The sequence below is a fragment of the Chiloscyllium plagiosum genome, unplaced genomic scaffold (assembly GCF_037043375.1).
Source record: "Chiloscyllium plagiosum isolate Xiang-an unplaced genomic scaffold, Cpla_swu_hap1 HiC_scaffold_13, whole genome shotgun sequence".
NCBI lineage: Eukaryota > Metazoa > Chordata > Chondrichthyes > Orectolobiformes > Hemiscylliidae > Chiloscyllium > Chiloscyllium plagiosum.
In genome coordinates, this window is record NW_028270151.1 from 7,000,224 (window position 1) to 7,021,163 (window position 20,940).

The window sequence follows — 20,940 nt, forward strand, 5'->3', positions numbered from 1 at the left end:
ACCTTGCAAACAGCTGTCATCATCCACATAGCCTGCTGAGGATAAGCTAGGAAAACCTTAACAATAATGCCCTTCAGACGAGCAAACACATCATCATGGAAATGGCATATCCGTGAAATCAGCTGTGAAAATGCAGTCAGAAACTGGTAGGGAGCCAGGTGGTTCGTGTGATCCTCTATCACCTTGTTAATCTTTTCAAGATCTGTTCTCATGGCAATACGATCAGCAATACGTCCAGATGCTGTACAGAAAACGATTTTTGATCAAACTAAAAAAATTATGAAAATATTTACTGTGAAAAGGCAGACATCAATATAAATTCAAGTATTCTTACCTTTTTCCAACTCGTAGGCTTTTGCTCCATAATCAAGCCACAGTGATAACATTCGAGGCATAGACTGGTAAATGAACTGATTTCCAAACCGCAGTGAACTGTCATTTAATATTTGAAAACACAATAAGCATTACATAAATATATGATTAACTAAACAACTTTATATACCAAGTCACAATGTATATTTCAATTTGTGAACATTACCATGATAACGTAAACATATCTAGAGGTCAGGTAGGTAAAAACAAGGACTGCAGATGCTGGAAACCAGAGTCTATATTAGAGTGGTGCTGGAAAAGCACAGCAGGTCAGGCAGCATCCGAGGAGCAGGAAAATCGACGTTTCGAGCAAAAGCCCTTCATCAGGAACAGAGATGGGCTTTTGCCTGAAACATCGATTTTCCAGCTTCTCGGATGTTGCCTGACCTGCTGTGCTTTTCCAGCACCACTCTAATCTGGACCCATCCCTAGAGGTCAGTTAATGTGCAAAATTAAACAAAATAAAAACCTATTTTGTGACCTTGGTTATCTGTACATTCATTCTATTGGACAAACAGGAACTTCTATTGAGGAATACAATTTAGCTTTTTGAACAAATGTAGGAGTTCACAATGTCCAGTCCCTATTTTTAAGTGTTTGCTTGACTCATCTGGTCACACTCTCTTTGAATCAGCAGTTTGTAAATGTAAATCACTCTCCAGGAGTTCGGCATAAACCAAGGTTCTTGTTTAGATGAACAGAATGATGCTTTAGCACTTTTTTTCTTGAAAAGCAGCAGAGAGCTTTCACCTACTGTAATTATCAACACTCCCAGCTCAATCTCAATGTCAAAAGACTAATTGCTCAGTATTTGTTTGTTGTTTATCGGACCTTGCTATGCATTAATTGGCTACATTGCTTACTTACAAAATAACTACATCTCAACAGCAAATTGACCATGAAGTATTTTGTACGTCATGATGACATAAATGATGAAATATGTATTTTTTTCTTCTTCAAAAATTGGTCCATTTCAGGATTGAAAGAACTTGCAATTTTACAGAATATATAAAAATGAATGTAAAATTATTGCAGGAGGAGAAAAAAGTGAAAAAGAAATCTTATACATTGTAAAAGAGGGAACTTTTTCTCATTGTTCCATAGGGAATATTTATTGCATAGAATCCATGAAATAAGTTATTAAAATTAAAATAATAAAATATCATTAGTTTTAATTTACTATGACAAGCTGTTAAAGTTCATTGAAATTACAAAGCAAGGTTGGGCATTCTTGGAAGTAATAAACGTCAAAAACAATGCAGTTTATTCCTCAGACTTGAGAAACATGGAGATTCAGTGCTGAGCTCTAAAAAAAAGGAGCAATTTATTTTTAAAAGAACTTGTATATTCTGCTGTGGAAATGAAATCTTCCAATTAGGATTTAGGTCAAACTAGCTTATAAACAAGGTAAAAACAATGACTGCAGATGCTGGAAACCAGATTCTGGATCAGAGTGGTGCTGGAAGAGCACAGCAGTTCAGGCAGTATCCGAGGAGCAGTACAATCGACGTTTCGGGCAAAAGCCCTTCATCAGGAATAAAGGCAGAGAGCCTGCAGCGTGGAGAGATAAGCTAGAGGAGGGTGGGGATGGGGAGAAAGTAGCATAGAGTACAATAGGTGAGTGGGGGAGGAGATGAAGGTGATAGGTCAGGGAGGAGGGTGGAGTGGATAGATGGAAAAGATGATAGGCAGGTAGGACAAGTCATGGGGAGGAAGCAAATGTGACTGTGGTAGAGAGTTTGTTTCAGGATGTGATTGAAGAGCTTCAGGTCAGAGGAAATGACCTGGGAGTTGCAGTGGAAGAGGAACTCCCTGAGATTCTTGTAGAGAGAGGAGGAAAGCTTCTTCAAGGCAGGCATCCTTGCAAGAGGATTCTTAAACAAACCTTCTTACATTCAGAAGATATGTGGACCAACTTTTCAAGTCAATCTTTCTTGAAATATTTAAATTAGAACAACGTAGCCCTCCTGATGCTAGAGGACTTTCACTATTTTAGTATTGTTTCAGAATCACTGTGGTATCATCATAAATATGTTGCCTCAAATATTTGATAGAGAGAGAGAGAGAGAGAGAGAGAGAGAGAGAGAGAGAGACAGAGAGACAGAGAGACAGAGAGAGAGAGAGAGAGAGAGAGAGAGAGAGAGAGAGAGAGAGAAAGCTTGTGAAAAGATTTGTAGCTCGGGTGCTCGTTGTTGTGGTTCTGTTCGCTGAGCTGGGAATTTGTGTTGCAGATGTTTCGTCCCCTGTCTGGGTGACATCCTCAGTGCTTGGGAGCCTCCTGTGAAGCGCTTCTGTGATCTTTCCTCCGGCATTTGTAGTGGTTTGAATCTGCCGCTTCCGGTTGTCAGTTCCAGCTGTCTGTTGCAGTGGCCGGTATATTGGGTCCAGGTCGATGTGCTTATTGATTGAAACTGTGGATGAGTGCCATGCCTCTAGGAATTCCCTGGCTGTTCTCTGTTTGGCTTGTCCTATAATAATAGTGTTGTCCCAGTCGAATTCATGTTGCTTGTCATCTGCATGTGTGGCTACTAAGGATAGAGAGAAAGCGTGAGAGAGAGAGAGACGAGAGAGAGAAAGCGAGACGAGAGAGAGACAAAGCGAGACGAGAGAGACAAAGCGTGAGAGAGAGAGAGAGCGTGAGAGAGAGAAAGCGTGAGAGAGAGAAAGCGTGAGAGAGAGAAAGCGTGAGAGAGAGAAAGCGTGAGAGAGAGAAAGCGTGAGAGAGAGAAAGCGTGAGAGAGAGAAAGCGTGAGAGAGAGAAAGAGAGAGAGAGAGAAAGAGAGAGAGAGAGCGAAAGAGAGAGAGAGTGAAAGAGAGAGAAAGTGAGAGAAAAAGCGAGAGAGAGAGAAAAAGCGAGAGAGAGAAAGCGAGAGAAAAAGCGAGAGAGAGAGAAAGCGAGAGAGAGAAAGCATGAGAGAGAAAGCGAGAGAGAGAGAGAAAGCGAGAGAGAGAGAGAAAGCGAGAGAGAGAGAAAGCGAGAGAGAGAGAAAGCGAGAGAGAGAGAAAGCGAGAGAGAGAGAAAGCGAGAGAGAGAGAAAGCGAGAGAGAGAGAAAGCGAGAGAGAGAGAAAGCGAGAGAGAGAGAAAGCGAGAGAGAGAGAGAAAGCGAGAAAAAGCGAGAGAGAGAAAAAGCGAGAGAGAGAAAAAGCGAGAGAGAGAAAAAGCGAGAGAGAGAAAAAGCGAGAGAGAGAAAAAGCGAGAGAGAGAGAAAAAGCGAGAGTGAGAAAAAGCGAGAGAGAGAGCGAGAGAGAGAAAGCGAGAGAGAGAAAGCGAGAGAGAGAGAGAAAGCGAGAGAGAGAGAGAGAAAGCGAGAGAGAGAGAGAAAGCGAGAGAGAGAAAGCGAGAGAGAGAGAAAGCGAGAGAGAGAGAGAAAGCGAGAGAGAGAGAGAAAGCGAGAGAGAGAGAGAAAGCAAGAGAGAGAGAAAGCGAGAGAGAGAGAGAAAGCGAGAGAGAGAAAACAAGAGAGAGAAAGCAAGAGAGAGAAAGCAAGAGAGAGAAAGCAAGAGAGAGAAAGCAAGAGAGAGAAAGCACGAGAGAGAGAAAGCGAGAGAGAGAGAGAGAAAGCGAGAGAGAGAAAGCAAGAGAGAAAGCGAGAGAGAGAGAAAGCGAGAGAGAGAGAAAGCGAGAGAGAGAGAAAGCGAGAGAGAGAGAAAGCGAGAGAGAGAGAAAGCGAGAGAGAGAGAAAGCGAAAGAGAGAGAGAAAGCGAAAGAGAGAGAGAGAAAGCAAAAGAGAGAGAGAGAGAGAAAGCGAAAAAGAGAGAGAGAGAGCGAGAGAGAGCGAGAGAGAGCGAGAGAGAGCGAGAGAGAGCGAGAGAGCGAGAGAAAGCGTGAGAGCGAGAGAAAGCGTGAGAGCGAGAGAAAGCGTGAGAGCGAGAGAAAGCGTGAGAGCGAGAAAGCGTGAGAGCGAGAAAGCGAAAGAGAGAGAAAGCGAAAGAGAGAGAAAGCGAAAGAGAGAGAAAGCGAAAGAGAGAGAAAGCGAAAGAGAGAGAAAGCGAAAGAGAGAAAAAAAGCGAGAGAGAGAAAGAGAAAAAGAAACAGAAAGAGAGAAAAAGCGAGAGAGAAAGAGAAAAAGAGAGAAAGAGAGAAAAAGCGAGAGAAAGAGAAAGCGAGAGAAAGAGAAAGAAAGTGAGAGAGAGAGAAAGCGAGAGAGAGAGAAAGCGAGAGAGAAAGCGAAAGCGAGAGAGAGAACGAGAGAGCGAGCGAGCGAGAGAGAGAGCGAGAGAGTGAGCGAGTGAGAGAGAGAGAAAGCGTGAGAGAGAGAGAAAGCGTGAGAGAGAGAGAAAGCGTGAGAGAGAGAGAAAGCGTGAGAGAGAGAAAGCGAGAGAGAGAGAGAAAGCGAGAGAGAGAGAGAAAGCGAGAGAGAGAGAGAAAGTGAGAGAGAGAGAGAACGCGAGAAAGAGGAAAAAAAAAAGAGAAAAAAGAGAAAGAGAGAGAGAGACACACAGAGAGCGAGAGAGCGAGTTTTACTGGGACAGGGTGTTGGTTGGGAGTGGAAGAATGACTGCTCTCTAAAAGTGGATTGGTTACACAAATATTATAACGAGACTGCATGCCTTACTATTCCTTGATTTTGAATTCAACTCCCAAGAGCCAGCTTTTCTAGATTCGATTAGATTCCCTACAGTATGGAAACATGCCATTTGGCCCAACAAGTGCACACCGACCCTCCGAAGAGTAACCCACCCAGACCCATTTCCCTCTGACTAATGCCCCTCACACTATGGGCAATCTAGTATGGTTCAAGAAACCGAACTTCTGGTCTTCTGGATCCAAGAGATGTAACCTCCAGCAGTGCCTACACCTCATGAATTAATGAAGAATGTTTACTTGTAACACCCAGTGCTAGAATTGAGATTAACATGTCTCTAAGGTACACAAATGGAAAAAAAAAATCCCATTTCACACATTACTCATTTGATACTGAATTCTCAAAACCAAATACTTTAACTCACATTCTCCATTTGTTCATGAAGAACATACTGTAATTAATTATCCAAAGTACATGGAGAACCTGACGAATCTATACCTGTGTTGGAGAGAGAGAAATGGTTATATAGCTTGAGGCCATCACCTCATCAATCCTGGGACCAGGTAAAAGGACAGGTCTCCATGATCTTTTACAGAATATGAGGATTGAACCAACACTCTGCACCGCACAACAGCCAACCGAGCAGAATCTTCACTTAAATCAGACACCTACGTGCCAAAATGAAGGACGATGTAGCGAATCAAATCTCCCTGCTTCTCTATCTTGTTATCAGTTACCATTGGCATCAATTTGTCATAGTATTTTGCCAAGTAAAAATGTCCATCTTCCCAATCCGGTAACAAAGTGGTTACTTCCTGCAAACATGGAAATTGATTTGTCAAACTGAAGGATGAACCAAGAAAATAATTAAGTGTTCTTTTAAAAAAAAGCCCTGCAAACTATCAATCATAAAATAATTGAAAACAAAAGCACACTAAAGTTGTCACATATTCAATCTTTATGAAATGGAATAATGATGTTATCAGAGCCAATGAAACCTTTCAGAATTAAATCAATGCATGACAGTTCTGATTACTTTGAGATGCTGACAATTTTAATTGTTAAAATTATATATATGTCTTAAATATACAATGAAATTTGAAATGTTATAAGTCCACGCCTCCAATATTAAGCTCATATTTTATATCAAACACCACGGCTTAACTTTAGGTATCCACCAATATAGTGCTCGACAAAGATGAATTCTTTAGCCAATCTCCGCAGTGAGCTGTGGGGTTCTCCATTTGTATTTAAATCTTGTGTATGGAAAAAATATATCCTAATATTTCAGCAGAGATTGGAGATTTGTTGTTCGAGGAGGGGCAAATAAAAAACAGTCACATTTATTTTTAATTTTAAGAGAAATGAAAATTCTTTTGGAGGACTTTCACTAGATTGGTATTAATTGGAATTAATTCAGTTTCAGAATCATTGGGATATGAATATAAATTGTAATTCAGTTACCTTATATTTTTTCATAACTGCATTGCTTTCAAAATTCGCTGTCTCTTCCATAAAACGTCCAACCAATAGCACAGCTTTCCCCTTTATTAAGCAGCTTTTATCATCACTAATTTCAGCTTCTGTATCTCCAAAACACAACTCAACACCTTTCTGCAGGACGATCAATGCTTGGTGAACATCCCCCTAGAAATAAATTCAATGGAATTTCATTACACAGTATTAAATAATTAATTATAATCAAGAGGAATTAGTTTATTCAACGTGAACTTTAATTTTCTTTCAATACTGAGAGATCAACATGTTGATCTTTCACCAACAGATCCTACACTTCACTCTTATCCTGATTTAAAGAATAAACTGACTCTGTAGCAATAATGCAGAGCAAATACTGAGCAAGCATGAATATTCAGCACAGAACTGATTTTGAGGAGCAGAAACTAACCATGTTACTTTAGGTGAACTGAGAATCACTTGTGAAAAAAATGAAATTCTTTATGTTACAGTTTAAGATCTTCTAGTAAGATTAGTCCTAGAGATATACAGCACATACAACTCATCCATAACAACCAGATATCCTACTGCAAGTCTAGTCCCATTTGCCAGCATTTGGCCAGATCCCTCTAAACCCTTTCTATTCAAATACCCATCCAGACGCCTTTTAAATGTTGTAATTGTACCAGCCTCCACCACTTCCTCTGGCAGCTCATTTCATACATGCACCACTCTCTGTGTGAAAAGGTTGTCCCTCAGATCCTTTTCAAATCTTTCCCCTCTCACCATAAGCCTGTGTCCCCTAGTCTTGGACTCCCCCAATTCAGGGAAAAGACCTTAGCTATTTACCCTATCCATGACCCTCATGATTTTATAAACATCTACAAGGTCATTCCTCAACCTCTGACACTCCAGGGAAAATAGTCCCAGTCTATTCAGCTTCTCCCTATAGCTCAAATCCTCCAAACCTGGCCACATGCATGTAAATCTTTTCTGAACCTTTTCAAGTTTTGCAACATCCTTCTTATAACAGGGAGACCAGAACTGCAAGCAGTATTCCAACAGTGGCCTAACCAATGTCCTATACAGCCGCAACATGACCTCCCAACCCCTACACTAAATGCACTGACCAATAAAGGCAAGCATACTAAATACTTTCTTCACTATCCAATGTACGTGCAACTCCACTTTCAGGGAGCTATGAACCTGCACTCCAAGGTCTCTTTGTTCAGCAACAGTCCCCACGATCTTACCATTAAGTATCTAAGATCCGCCCTGATTTGCCTTTCCAAAATACAGCATCTCACATTTCTCTAAATTAAACTCCATCTGCCATTCCTTGGCCAATTGGCCCATCTGATCAAGTTCCCGTTGTACTCTGAGGTAACTTTCTTCACTGCCCACCATACCTTCAATTTTAGTGTCATCTCAAAACTTACTAAATATACATCCTATGTTCACATCCAAATCATTTGTATAAATGGCATAAATCAGTGGACCCAGAACTGATCCTTGCGACACACTGCTGGTCATGGGCCTCTAGTCAGAAAAGTAACCCTCCAACTGGTGTTCAATAAGAACTGCAGGATGTTTTTAATGGAAAGTGAAATCTGAAATCTGAATAAATCCTTGCAGATTTAAAGAAACAGTTTAATGACTACCAACTACAGCAGTCATTCTGTTTTGTACTCATAAGAGAACATTTGTAAAATTACAGTCACTAGGTCAGGACATACATCTGCAAAGTTACACTTGTGACAACTCACTGATTTAGTGCACTGTAAATCGAGCCCTGCTACTTCCAGAATTTAAACATTTCATAAAGTACACAAAGTTCCTAAAATTACCTGATTTTTCAGACTCATTGATAGAAAGCATGGAGCCGGTTTTTGAACTGAACAAGAATCACTATTTATTATAAGTAATTAGACTCTAGCTACTGGCAATTATAAACTAATAGCAAAAACAGCCCTAATTAAAACTCTAATCCTCTTTGAAACTCTCCCTCTCACACACACACACAGAGACACACACACAGAGACACACACACAGAGACACACACACAGAGACACACACACAGAGACAAACTGACAGGGTGAATAGGTTATGGGTTGAGTGGAAAAATGGGAAAAACAGTTTTGTCGTCTTTGTTTCCAAGATTCTGTTATTGAGACTATCCTTATGACCCATCTGCTTGCCAGCACATTCAGTCGTCTTTCTTCGAATGCTTCCACTGATTGGTAAGAGATAAAAGTTGGCCAGTTTACTCAAAAAAAGTACCTGACTCATCATTTAAAAGTAATAACATACAGAACCCTTGTAGAAAAGGTAAACTGGTTTCCTCAGGTTCACACTGAGTTTTGACTGCAGAGAACAGAGTGTCCACTCCAGAGCGAGGGATGAACACTTCTATCTCACTGTAATTTATCCCCAGCTCCAAGCTGTTCCAATCAAATAGCTTTTGGCAGGCAAGAGTCTCTGTCATTGATAACTCGTCACTAGTCCATAGATCAACCAACTTCTTTGGTAACAAAACTGCAACTGCACACCCCTTTCATTACCAACAAAACTTGATCAAACAGTTGTTTAGGCTGGCATGGGAGTCAGGTTACTTGATTTGCGAAACTACAGCCACTCTATCAAACACTGGGTTTAAAACAGCTCTCTCTCATTTCGATCCAAAGTTTTTAAAAACAATTTTTATAAAATGGTCCTTACACATTTTAAAGCAGACTCCATTTTGAAAATAGGAAGTGTTAACACTGAGTTAACAGGTGTTAACATCTACCTTCCATCTAACTTTAGACTTCACTTGAGATTATGAAAACTGCACATATATGTATCACTACTTACAAAAATGAAAAACTCACAAATGGCAAATAAATATATCAAAAAGCAAAAGCAAATGACACCTGATTTTAGTCCAACAGGTTAATCTGAAATTGCAAGCTTTCAAAGCTCAGCTACTTCCTCAGGCCTGAGGAAAGAGCTGAGCTACAAAAGCGTAAAATTTCACATTAGCCTGTTAGCCTATAACCTGGTGTCATTTGCTTTTTGACCTTGTCCACTCCACTCCAACTCTGGTATCTCCACATCATAAATATATCAATTAACAATCTAAGAAATCACTTGCCCTAGCTGTAGCTAAGAATGAGCTGAAATATACAGAAAAGGGAGAACAAACAGGACTGCAACAGAACTATCAACCCTCGACTTCCAAGAGAATTTCAACATTGCTGAGTTGAGGCAGTTGCAAAAGCAGCTGATTTTAGGTGTTAAATTTGTAATTAGATTATGAAAGAACTAGTGTGTTCTCAATTTATATAATTCACAAAGAAGGCCTAACTATCGACTCATCACCAGTATCTTTTTTTCCTGGAATAAGCTGAGATAATTAGTGGTTTCTGATGCCTGCAAACATCTGAGTGCAACTTGCATTAGACTTGCCTTACATCCCTAAAGTAAAACTTGCAAGTGGTGTCACTTTGCTAATATTAGACATACCTTGGACCAAAGCCACTTTGCTCTTTCAATGTAAAGCTCAGGTAATTTGGATTCGCCTGCATTTAAGAGAGCATTGTATGCAGTTTGGTGATGGCCTGCTTTCCTGGCAACTCTGGCACTTTGCAGCCAACATTCTCCAACCAGCTCACTGTAGTCTGTCCTATTTACAATCAGATTAAAATCAATACTTTTTAAAAAGAATTAGAAAACATAATAGTTTTAGCATCTCTTAAAAATAACTTCAAATTCTTACAAGTCCATACAAAGGGAAACTGTTTGCCTTAGCTACATAACCATCCCTATGTGTTAAACCCATTTCCAGGCCTCTGTTAACACAAATAAACACAAAATGCAGGAGAAAACCACAGGTCTGACAGCATCTGTGGAGAGATCAGTCTTAATGTTTTGAGTTGGGTATGATCCTGCTTCAGAACCAAAGGCAGTCTGAAGAGGAGACATACCAGGTCCAAATCTCACTCCATAGATGCTTCCAAGCCTACAGAATTTCTCCAGCATTCTCCGTGTTTGTTTCAGATTCCAGCATCCATAGTATTTTGCACTTATTCTCGATTAATACAACTCAAGTTAATTGAGATCTTCCAATAGCATTGACAGTGGAGATTGTAGAAACACTTTGTTGAGTCCAGGAACACATGTATGGCCTCCCAGGAATTTCAGGATTAACTTCACATTTGGTTTTACATGTTTGCTCAGCCTGAAGCACTATTTAGAAATAATTTTGGGCGGCACGGTGGCACAGTGGTTAGCACTGCTGCCTCACAGCGCCAGAGACCTGGGTTCAATTCCTGCCTCAGGCAACTGACTGTGTGGAGTTTGCACGTTCTCCCTGTGTCTGCGTGGGTTTCCTCCGGGTGCTCCGGTTTCCTCCCACAGTCCAAAGATGTGCAGATCAGGTGAAATGGCCATGCTCAATTGCCCATAGTGTTAGGTAAGGGGTAAATGTAGGGGTATGGCTGGGTTGCGCTTCGGCGGGTCGGTGCGGACTTGTTGGGCTGAAGGGCCTGTTTCCACAATGTAATCTAATCTAATCTAAAAAAAAATGGGAGATTCAAATGCATATTGTTGTAATATGCAATATCTAGGCTTCAGAAAGACTTTCCTAACTTAGCAAATCATCACCAAATTGTAAATGCACCATTTCTAGACTAAGTAGTTCTCTATATAAAATTATAAATAAGATATGTCAACATACGTTTTATTGACATGGAGCAGTGCTCTGCGTAGAGCCAAGACGGGCTCCTTGGCCCGAAAGGAATTCTGAGTCATTTCTAGCCGAGCCTGCCAGTTGAGAGGATGTTCTTGTTTTTTATGATGTTTCCCAGATTCCTGGTGAAGCAATCCTCTGACACTGTGCTCCAGCTCACACAACATATGCAATCTGGGTCAAGGAAAATTACTCAAAATTAGAATTGTATAATATGGTTGGAGCAAAAATATCTAAAAGTGTGGTCAATCCTAATAGTACCTGACGATGTACTCATAACCTCGCTGATAGGACCCTCGTTCAAAACTTGCTGCAGAGAGAGGCACAATCTGTTCTGCTCGGGTAACCTGCAATTGTTCATAGAAACGCTCTGCATTGCTCTGTTTAGCAACGAGCAACAGTTGTCCAAGTCTTACGCTCCAAGAACAGGATTTCCCTTCTAAAAGAAAATTATTATAACTGATCTTACACAAAGTCAAAAGACATATTTCACAAGGGTCACTTAAAGTTATCGTTAGAGGTTGCCAGTCACACATTTTTGTACTTTGCACAATTACTACCAAAGGCAGTATTTAAATTTAAAAGGCACTAATGTTCGAGTTAAGAAAATTACAAACACCACAATTTGGATCTGAATTATATTCTGGTTCCTAGGATAGACCAGAAGGGTCCAGAGCAGAGCAGGGGCTATCGCGAGGATGTGCAAACGGACCACAGCATGGTGGCACAGGGAGCCATCCAAGATGGGTAGAAAAGAGAAGTGCAGTTGAAATCAGGGATAAGATAGCCATGGAAATAGACACTGTGGCCAGGATCAAGAGTCCCAAAGGCTGCTTGATGCCTGGGTTCAGGATATCTTATTTGGGCTGCAGAGGAACCTGGAGTGGGAGGGGAATGATACAGTTGTCATGGTCCACTTAGGTACCAACAATATGGTCAGAAAGGGGAAAGACGTTCTGCAAAGGGAATGAGCAGCTAGGGGCCAAACTAAAGCAGAACCAAAAGGTGGTAATCTCTGGATTACTTCCTGAGCCATGAGCTAATTGACACAGGGTCAACAAGATTAAAGAGCTGAATGTATGGCTCAAACACTGGTGTGGAAGAAACCAGTTTGAATTCATGAGACATTGGCACCAACACTGGGGAAGAAGGGGGCTGATCCAATGGGATGGGCTCCACCAGAGAACAGAGTCCTGGTGAACTGCATAACTAGGGCTATAAATAGTGGTGGGGTGGGTTCAGTTGCATGGAAAATTATGGAAAAAGTTAAAGCCGGGAGAGGATTCTGCAGAGGTTATTAAAGTTTCCAAATCAAGTAATAGGTCGGAGAGTATGGAAACAATCAGAAATATAATTTCAGGCACAACAGGTAAGAAAATAACTGTAAGAAGAAGCACAATTAACGGAGGGCTGAGTGTGTTGTACTTAAATCCATGCAGTTCATGAAACAAGGTAAATGAGCTTGTAGCACAAACTGAAATTGGCAAGTACGATGGGCAGAGAGGGACAGGGTTGCCTTGTTAGTAAGAATTGAAATGAAATTAATAGCAAGAAAAGATAGAGTCAAAAGGCATAGAATTTGAGAGGGTAGAGTTGAGCAACTGCAAAGGAAAAAGATACCCTGATGGGAGTTATGTACAAGTCTCATAGCAGCAGTCAGGATGTGGGGCAGAAAATTAATGAGGAGCTAGGATCAGCATATAACAATAATCATGGAGGAGGGGCTTCAATATGCAGATGGAATGGGAAAACTGATTGGTAGCAGATCTCAAGAAAAGGAATTTGTGGAACGTCTTAGTCTTTTTGGAACAGCTTGTGGTAGAGCCACGAGGGAACAGGCAATTCTGGATTTGGTGATAGGTAAGGAGGCAGACTTGATTAGAAAACTTAAAGTGAAGGGACCCCTAGGGAGCAGTGACCATGATATGATAGAATTCACCCTGCACTTTGAGAAGGAGAAGCTGGAATCAGATGGAACTGTATTATAATTGAATGCAGGTAACCACAAAGACATGAGGGTGGTGTGGGCCAGAATTGTGTTAGAAATCGAATGTCCATTTGAGATATCTTACACATAGTCAATACATTTTAATCCAATTTATTTTGATTCAATTATTACCTGTAGCCACATAATTCTGGAGCAAGTCCCAATGTGTGAGTTTCCATGCTGCCTCAACTCTGTATGTGTTTAATTCAGAGGTCCACTCAGGCCTGTGAATAATAGTGAAAAGTAAACGTATAACAGGTTAGTTTTTGTTATTACAAGAGTCATATGTTTTCATTTGTGCTAACACAGAGGTATCTACACTAGGTACAGCTTTGAATCATGTGTGTCCAGATTGAGAGGGAGATTGATGTGGCCAGAGTTGGGGGGTGGTCATGATTGGGATTGGTGGCAGGGAGTAAACAGAGGTTTGGCAGGGTTGGGAGATCAAGGCTGGGGAGGGTAAAAGATCAGGACTGAGTGGTAAGGGGTGAAGAAGATCCTTGTTTGATTTGGGGAGTTTACTATGGTTGTGATCCCTCCTCTATGGGTGAGGCCCACCACCGACACAGTTTGGTTGGCGTGTATGGACATGACAGACAGTGAGTGAAAGAAAAATGAACAAGAGCCATTATGAGTGAGAGAGGGAGAGGTAGTGTGTGACAGTGCGAAAGTATGCATGCATGACAGAATGAAGATGGGGGTGAGGGAGAGAGAGAGAGAGAGAGAGAGAGAGAGAGAGAGAGAGAGAGAGAGAGAGAGAGAGAGAGAGAGAGAGAGAGAGAGAAAGAAAATGTTTATGAGTGCAAGGAATTATAATGTGGGATAGCGAATAATTTAGAGCGTGAGAATGAACGCAAATGAAAGATCTGGAGAGATAGATACAGTGTTTTATGACTCCAACACCACCTCACAAACTGAAGCTCCCACCTTACCCTGTGAGTGTGAGGGAGATTTGGGAAGCCGTGCCATACAATGTTCATTTCACATTTTTTTTTATTTGTTGGCTTGTTTGTATAAAACTCAGATGATTAAAGGACCAGAACACTATATTTGAAACATTGATAAATTAATGATAAAGATATCAATATCCATATTGTTGGGTTATCAATAGAACTTGACTGTCAGAAAATATTAACAATTTTTTAACTTTTATAACTTAATGTGATTTGAGCAATTTGCAAAAGCAATGTATTTAAAAGGCTGATTAAATTATACCTGCTTGCAAGTACTCCATTAACCTGAGTGATTACTGTGGACAACTGGCCAAGCCCAAGCATAGATTTCATCAGTCCACGATAATGAATAATCTGATTGAAGAAAAAAAAATGCCACTTTTAAAGGATCTCTTTCAACAAACACATACATACCTCATAAACATTATTTAGGTATGTTCATGAATGAATCTAACCTAAACACTTTTGCCCAAAACATCGATTTTCCTGCTCTCAGATGCTGCCTGACCTGCTGTGCTTTTCCAACACCACTCTAATCTTGGCTCTGATCTCCAGCATCTGCAGTACCCACTTCCGCCTATTATTTAGGTTATACTGATCACAAATATTTCAAATTTCAACAGAATTAAGTCACGGACAGAGTGGAATTTTATTTCTATCATTCTACCAATGTAGAGATCCTGAATAAGGGCCAGATGTTTTCTCACAAAGGATGTCAATGGGTTGGAAAAGAAAGTAGTTGAAGTGTTACTGCTCACATTCATAGTGTGCTGAATACCTTGAGAAAATCACAAACCAAGCCACAAAGTATCTTCACCTGCAATCCATCCATGCGCAAACTGCAGCACCTGTGTCCGGTTTCTAAGATTATCCAGCATGGACACACTTTAGGAGCTCCATTTGCACCTCAGATTACTTTAGTTAACTGAATACCAAACAGTAACCTTGGACGCATGGAGTATAAAGGGCTCAATACTATATCATTTATACCACAGATTCACAGACCAAGTATAATGAACTTGCAATATAGAATGTGTAAATGGAAATTAAATATTTAAATCAATATCTAAAATTAAAATTTAAACACAAATTCTGGTTACAATGTTTTTGTCAAAAAGTGGACATTGGTGCACTTTTATTGAGTTAGTCATTTCTGGCATTTACCTCATCAGGTTCCAACTGAATAGCTCTGTCATAACATGCTGTAGCATCCCTCAGCAGTCCACTGCTCTCATGTTCTAAAATCTGTTCTCTGAGAGATCGCTCTCCTTTACGGATTGCACTCACTCCAGCTACACCATCTGGCTCATGCATTGCTGCATATAGCTTCTGTATTTGGAACAAGAAAACTGTCCTTACTGTGCCACAAAAATACTTGCACATTTTTTAAAAATCAACTTCATTGCACAGGTGTTGTTCTGCTCTTGTCAAATGCAGAATTAAAATTTCTCTACACAAAGCATTCACTCAAAGGAAAAACAAACTACTGTGTATGCTAAAAATATGAAAGAAAATAATTTATATATCGAGATCACGTTTCGGGTTCTGACTAAGCATCACTGGACTTGAAACATCAACTCTATTTCTCTCTCTCTATAGACGCTGCCAGGCCTGCAGTGTTTCTCCAGCTCTTTATGCTTTTTCAGATTTCCAGCATCTGCACTTCTGTTTTATTTTATTCAAAATAAGAATGAATTCATTCAGGCAAAGGAGGGTGGTGGTATGCGGAGACTGTGCAAGTCTCTTTTCAAGGATAAAGCAGAGATCTTTCAGACCATCCAGATGGGGGAGTTGATCTGTAAAAGGATTGCATGTCCTTGGTGAAAAGGAAGCAACTAGGACCAAAAAACTAAAAATTGTGGAACCAACTAAGCATCAGAAAAATTTGGTATTACAACTGTAAGTGGTGTTTTTGACTGGCATGTACAAGATGGGCCAAAGGCCTTTCTCTGTGCTGTAGATTTCTATGTCTCTATAGTCACTAATAGAAGAGGGGTGAAGTTGAGTAAGGGCAGATAAATTAGAGACAAGATAGGAATAAATAAATTTAGTTGGGCAGGAAAAGGCTGAAACAATGGGTCCATCAGGTCGTCCTGGTTATGGAGTTTGGGAAGAAAGTACAAACAGGCTGTGCAGGGTTGAGGATCAATGAGGTGGGAAGCTCAGGGGATGAGGGGAAATCTCCACAGGAGATGAAGTCAGTGACAGTCCTGGAAACAACAGCTTGATATTCAGTGGTGGTGTCATGGTCAAGGGAAGATAGGTGCCAGTATCTGAGATTTGGCAAGCAGCTTTTGCCAGGTACAGGTCAGCATGACAGACAACAACAGCACCATTCTTTTTGGCAGGTTCAATACCAAAGTCAGGGTGAGACTGAAGAGAACAGAGTGCAGCAAGTTTGGAGGAAGGCAACTGAGAGTAGGTGAGAAGACCTGCACATTAAGGTTACCTATGAGCATCATACAATAAATGCATGACATTTTGTTATGTATTAAACAGAAACTATTCAAATGTCATTCAAGGAACAATGCGCTACAGTGGGGCATGAGTTATAAGAGAATTACACTTCATTAAAAAGTATGAAAACCATAAAGAATGACCTAACAGAGTGCAAATTGTCTGTAGAATACTGAAATGTTTACTGCATTTTCAGGTTAATCATAAGTTTACAGAGGTTTCTTTGAACCTCAAATATTTCAAACTTGTTTCCAGATTTCTAAAGTACTGACCATATTGTAAATTCCTACTACTTATTTATTCCTTTGACCTGTAAAAATCCAAGATGCTGCTGAATGTTCTCTTTCTTTTCTGTGATGAAGGATTCAAAGTGCATCACTGCTCGAGTATAAGCCTTAGATCGAAACGAAGCAACAGCAAGTGCATCCTGGGGTATGAGGTCCAGAAAAGAGGTGACATTTTGATACTCTTTGTACTCTGAGCTTGAAACTGCAACAAAACAAACAGTTTTGTGGTAAACAAATTTATTGGAATAGTATTTTATACAGAAAAGAAAACATCCTTCAAGACATTTCTACATAATTAGCATATAGACCGTCAGTCAAATTAACTACATCAGCCAATTTTTTTTAGTCACATACATCAATCCATCATGCAATCAACCAAGTGAAATAATAGTTATTCTAGTTTCACAACAATGTTCTCATTGCATCACTAATCATCGATGCATGAAATAAAAAAAATTATTTTCACCCACACCTGTGCTTCTCCTGCAGCAAGAGACATATAAAGGATTTGTGTATATAATACGTTTTGTATTAAAAATTTACTTCTGTGTTTTGATTTTGAACTTGTTGCATGTGGGTTTTGATCCATGCGTATGCTAGGATTTAATAATTAACATGTCAGTATTTCTGGAGTCATGATTTAAACCAATGTGTATCAGAAAGCACATGACTGGGGTCCTCCTGGAGTGATAATAGGATTTGTTTGTATTGTGAAGGGAGCAAATATTGAAATGCATAACTTCCTTTAGCTTGGAAGAATCAGGATTTTTGTTTTGCTTTAGGCTTCAGTTTATAAAAGGCCTGCCCTGGTCAGGTCTCAGAACAGTTTCTTCTGGTACCTGATTACTGTAAGGTGATGGTGAAGGAGTAGATGGGATTTTGTTTTGCCATATATTTTGCAATATTTCAAATTGTGTTTTATGCATTCATTCAATTTTATCAATGTGGTTCATTCAGTTTTATCTTCATTCCTTTTGTGTAATAAACTTTCATTTTATTGTTGAAACAAAATCTGGAGAATTGTGTACTTACATTTCATCGAAAGGCTATCCTCCAAAATAAAAAAAAACTATCAAGGGAAAAACAGGAAAAGACAGGAAAGAGAATTGAAGATTTTTAGATCAAACATGATCTCACTGAATGGCAGAGCAGACTTGATGGGCCAAATGGCCTACATCTGCTACAACATCTTATGGTAAATTCAGCTAAAATCAGAATATTGTATAGCCAGGAAAGAGTTTCATTTCAGTGACAAGGTTTTGAATTTTTATAGTAAGATCTTTATCTTAGAGTTTTGGAACAAAACACTTTTTACTTATGTCAAAATCTGATATACTGATTTTGTTTGGCAAATTTTGAGATTAGAATTTGAAAAGGAGCATCAATGTAATTAACAGCTTGTTAAAATGAAACAAAAAAAACAGATCTCTCATGAGGAATCACATGATGCTGATTACATTCAAATGTGACCTGACTAGCAGAACAGATCTGCACAATACAATGGTACTTCCTGCATGCAATTTAACAATTAATTATTCTTCTTTCTGTCAATGCATTACAGTCAAGAGTTTGAAATTATATCAGAACTTACACTAATTAGTTTTGCTATCCTGTTGCATGTTAGACAGAAAACATTCACTAACAAATACTTCGTGAATAAATACATACAAATAATCTCACCTAGAGATTCAGGTAAAGTAAGGATAGTTACCAATGCTTAATACTGCATTAAATCATTCACTTCCACATTTTAAAATGGACAATTTAGACCTTTTAAAAGATATTTTACTTCCTCATTCTTTTGTTAAAGAATCATTGGGTAAGTGTACAACAATAGCCAGAAAGTTCATACGCAAGAAAATAGGAAATATAATTACCCTCAAGTTCATCGGAGTAACAATTTGTAGTTTTTAACCAGAGAGTAACACAATTGTATGTAACTTTTTTTAAATTATGAAGTATAGTTTCCATTGTGAAATGGCTACAGACATGTCTCACTCAGCTGTAGCTTCTGAACGATGATTAAAAGTATGTTACTTTTAAAGACTCACCATTAGGTCCCCCTCTGTCTTTACTGGATCTGCTCCCACTTTTCTCAGAGCTAAGAGCCTGTAATTTATGTCGGGACCACTGGGCAAGATGATCCAACATAGAGAAAACAGTCTGAGTACTCAACTGACTCAGATCTGATGCACTGTCCTGCAAAGTCCTGTCCGAAGCTTCGTCATTCTTTAGAACAGCCATCATTTCTGAATAAACCTGCAGAATAAGTTTTAAAAGAAATTCATCACTATTTACTGCCACTTTCAGTTAAACATCAGTAATCCTTCAGCAGAGGGCTTGTCAGACTGAAGCTGAATCCAACATTGATCTGAGCGACCACATGCTCAACATTTCAACTCAGATTGCCAACAGATTAAAAAAATGACTGAAATTGCTCAGACACACACTTTCTTTTAAAATCTTGCCCACAAGTGAAACAATTCAAACAAGTCTAATTCAAAATACAAACACTTCAATTTTATTCACTCTAGTTTTATTTTCATCCAATTAGTTTCTTTCCAAAAAAAACAATTTTTAAAATACTGTTTCTGGAAATACACCCTAGCCAATCTTTTCTTACCCATTTCCTCAAATTAAAATTTGGAAGTTTTGTTTCATGGACTGATGTAATTGCTAATTTTTGTTTTGTCAATCAAATGTCCAAATATTGGATGATAGCTTGATCCAGATAAACTTTATTATATTTTTATACACTAAAACAAGAAATGGATTGCTGAATGAGTATACTTCAGGTTAGTCCCCAGAGCATGACCAATCTTTAAAATCTAAAAATACTTAATTGCCCTTCTCCTCTCTATACAGATCCAACTAAATAACATTATGATTTTACAGGTACGTTTCTTGAGGAAAACTAAACAAATTAGGATCATCTTTGTTAGATGAATATTAACTGTAAGAATTTCAATGTATTGATTGGTTCCTTACTTCACGTTGATCCTCTTCATTACACCCAAGCAAAACGTATACTAGGATATGAGGTAGCAGATAGATTGTCACTTTAAAATCATGTTTCGTAATAAAGCTGCAACAGTCAAACACTTTTCTGGCTAGCTCACTTCGAACCTGAAAGAAGACATTTTGAGATATTTACCAAAGCTTGCTCTGAGAATTTAAAGAAAAAGAAGATTACTAGATGTGAATTCAGGTCATTTTTGTGGAGTCGTTCCATAATTTCAAGATTATAAGATGCAGAGGTGGCAGACTGGAAATGGGGAGGTCACACCACAGACTAAAAGGGAACATCTGGATATATTAGCAATCAGAAAACTTAACCTACGAGTGCCCTCTTTTCATCCTACCATGGATCATAATCCCATTGTGATTCCACCATTTAGGAATGTTATTGCTCACGCTGCTTGAAGATATTATGTTCTTATCAAGTACATTTTGATAGTATTTTTATGCAAGGCAAGAACAGATCAACAAGCGCAAAACAATGGCTCAGGCGTTTACATTATGTTGGAACTGTTCTATTTTAATTTAGCAACAATGAAGGCTTTCGCATCCACAGTTACAGAAAATTTTACAAATTAACGACTATGTGTTACAAACTAGACTTATACTTGGTTCTAAATAACTAGCAAGATAAATACTCCTAAGAGGTTTTTTGTACTCTAACCTGATCGATATGCTCACCTTGGTTATGAGGTATCCTGCCCATGTTGCTGACCACTCTGCAAAATTTCTGTCATGTTTACCAAGATAAAATGGCTTCTTAATGCTGACCCAATTGCAAGTCTTCTGGGAGCTTTTATACCTTTATAAACAAAACAACTGACTTTGTTTAAAATTTGTGCATTTCAATATCTGTAAAGTTATACATTAACTTTCAATGTAAATCTTACTGTGATACTTTTCTTTTATTAGAGGTAACCGGCAAAACTTTTTGTTCACAAACCCCCAATTGATTATATTTTTAAACAAAATGGAACTTGACTGTAGGCAAAGAGCAAAAAGAAGGATTTCTCACAAAAATAAAGAAAATTCTTTACAGGACTTCAGACGACCGGAGCCACAATCCAGCTTCACCTGGTAGCTATCCATAACTTTACATTGACAGGTGTAGGCGAGACTCTTTTCAAATTTCCACTGCTGAACCATGATGTTAAA

General features: G+C 39.2%; 1 protein-coding gene across 1 annotated transcript in view; it reads right to left on the reverse strand.

The window, feature by feature from the left end:
- Positions 1-20,940, reverse strand: part of atr (ATR checkpoint kinase) — an 89,866-nt gene that overhangs the window by 18,747 nt on the left and 50,179 nt on the right. The window contains exons 25-38 of the mRNA XM_043702780.2: positions 20,467-20,587; positions 19,756-19,893; positions 18,819-19,026; positions 16,791-16,969; positions 15,188-15,352; positions 14,286-14,377; positions 13,203-13,294; positions 11,345-11,522; positions 11,072-11,257; positions 9,859-10,018; positions 6,364-6,546; positions 5,572-5,714; positions 335-432; positions 3-241 (exon numbers count right to left, since the gene is read on the reverse strand). Coding sequence (XP_043558715.1) covers positions 3-241; positions 335-432; positions 5,572-5,714; positions 6,364-6,546; positions 9,859-10,018; positions 11,072-11,257; positions 11,345-11,522; positions 13,203-13,294; positions 14,286-14,377; positions 15,188-15,352; positions 16,791-16,969; positions 18,819-19,026; positions 19,756-19,893; positions 20,467-20,587 — 2,182 coding nt within the window. The remainder of the gene's footprint in view (positions 1-2; positions 242-334; positions 433-5,571; positions 5,715-6,363; positions 6,547-9,858; positions 10,019-11,071; positions 11,258-11,344; positions 11,523-13,202; positions 13,295-14,285; positions 14,378-15,187; positions 15,353-16,790; positions 16,970-18,818; positions 19,027-19,755; positions 19,894-20,466; positions 20,588-20,940) is intronic.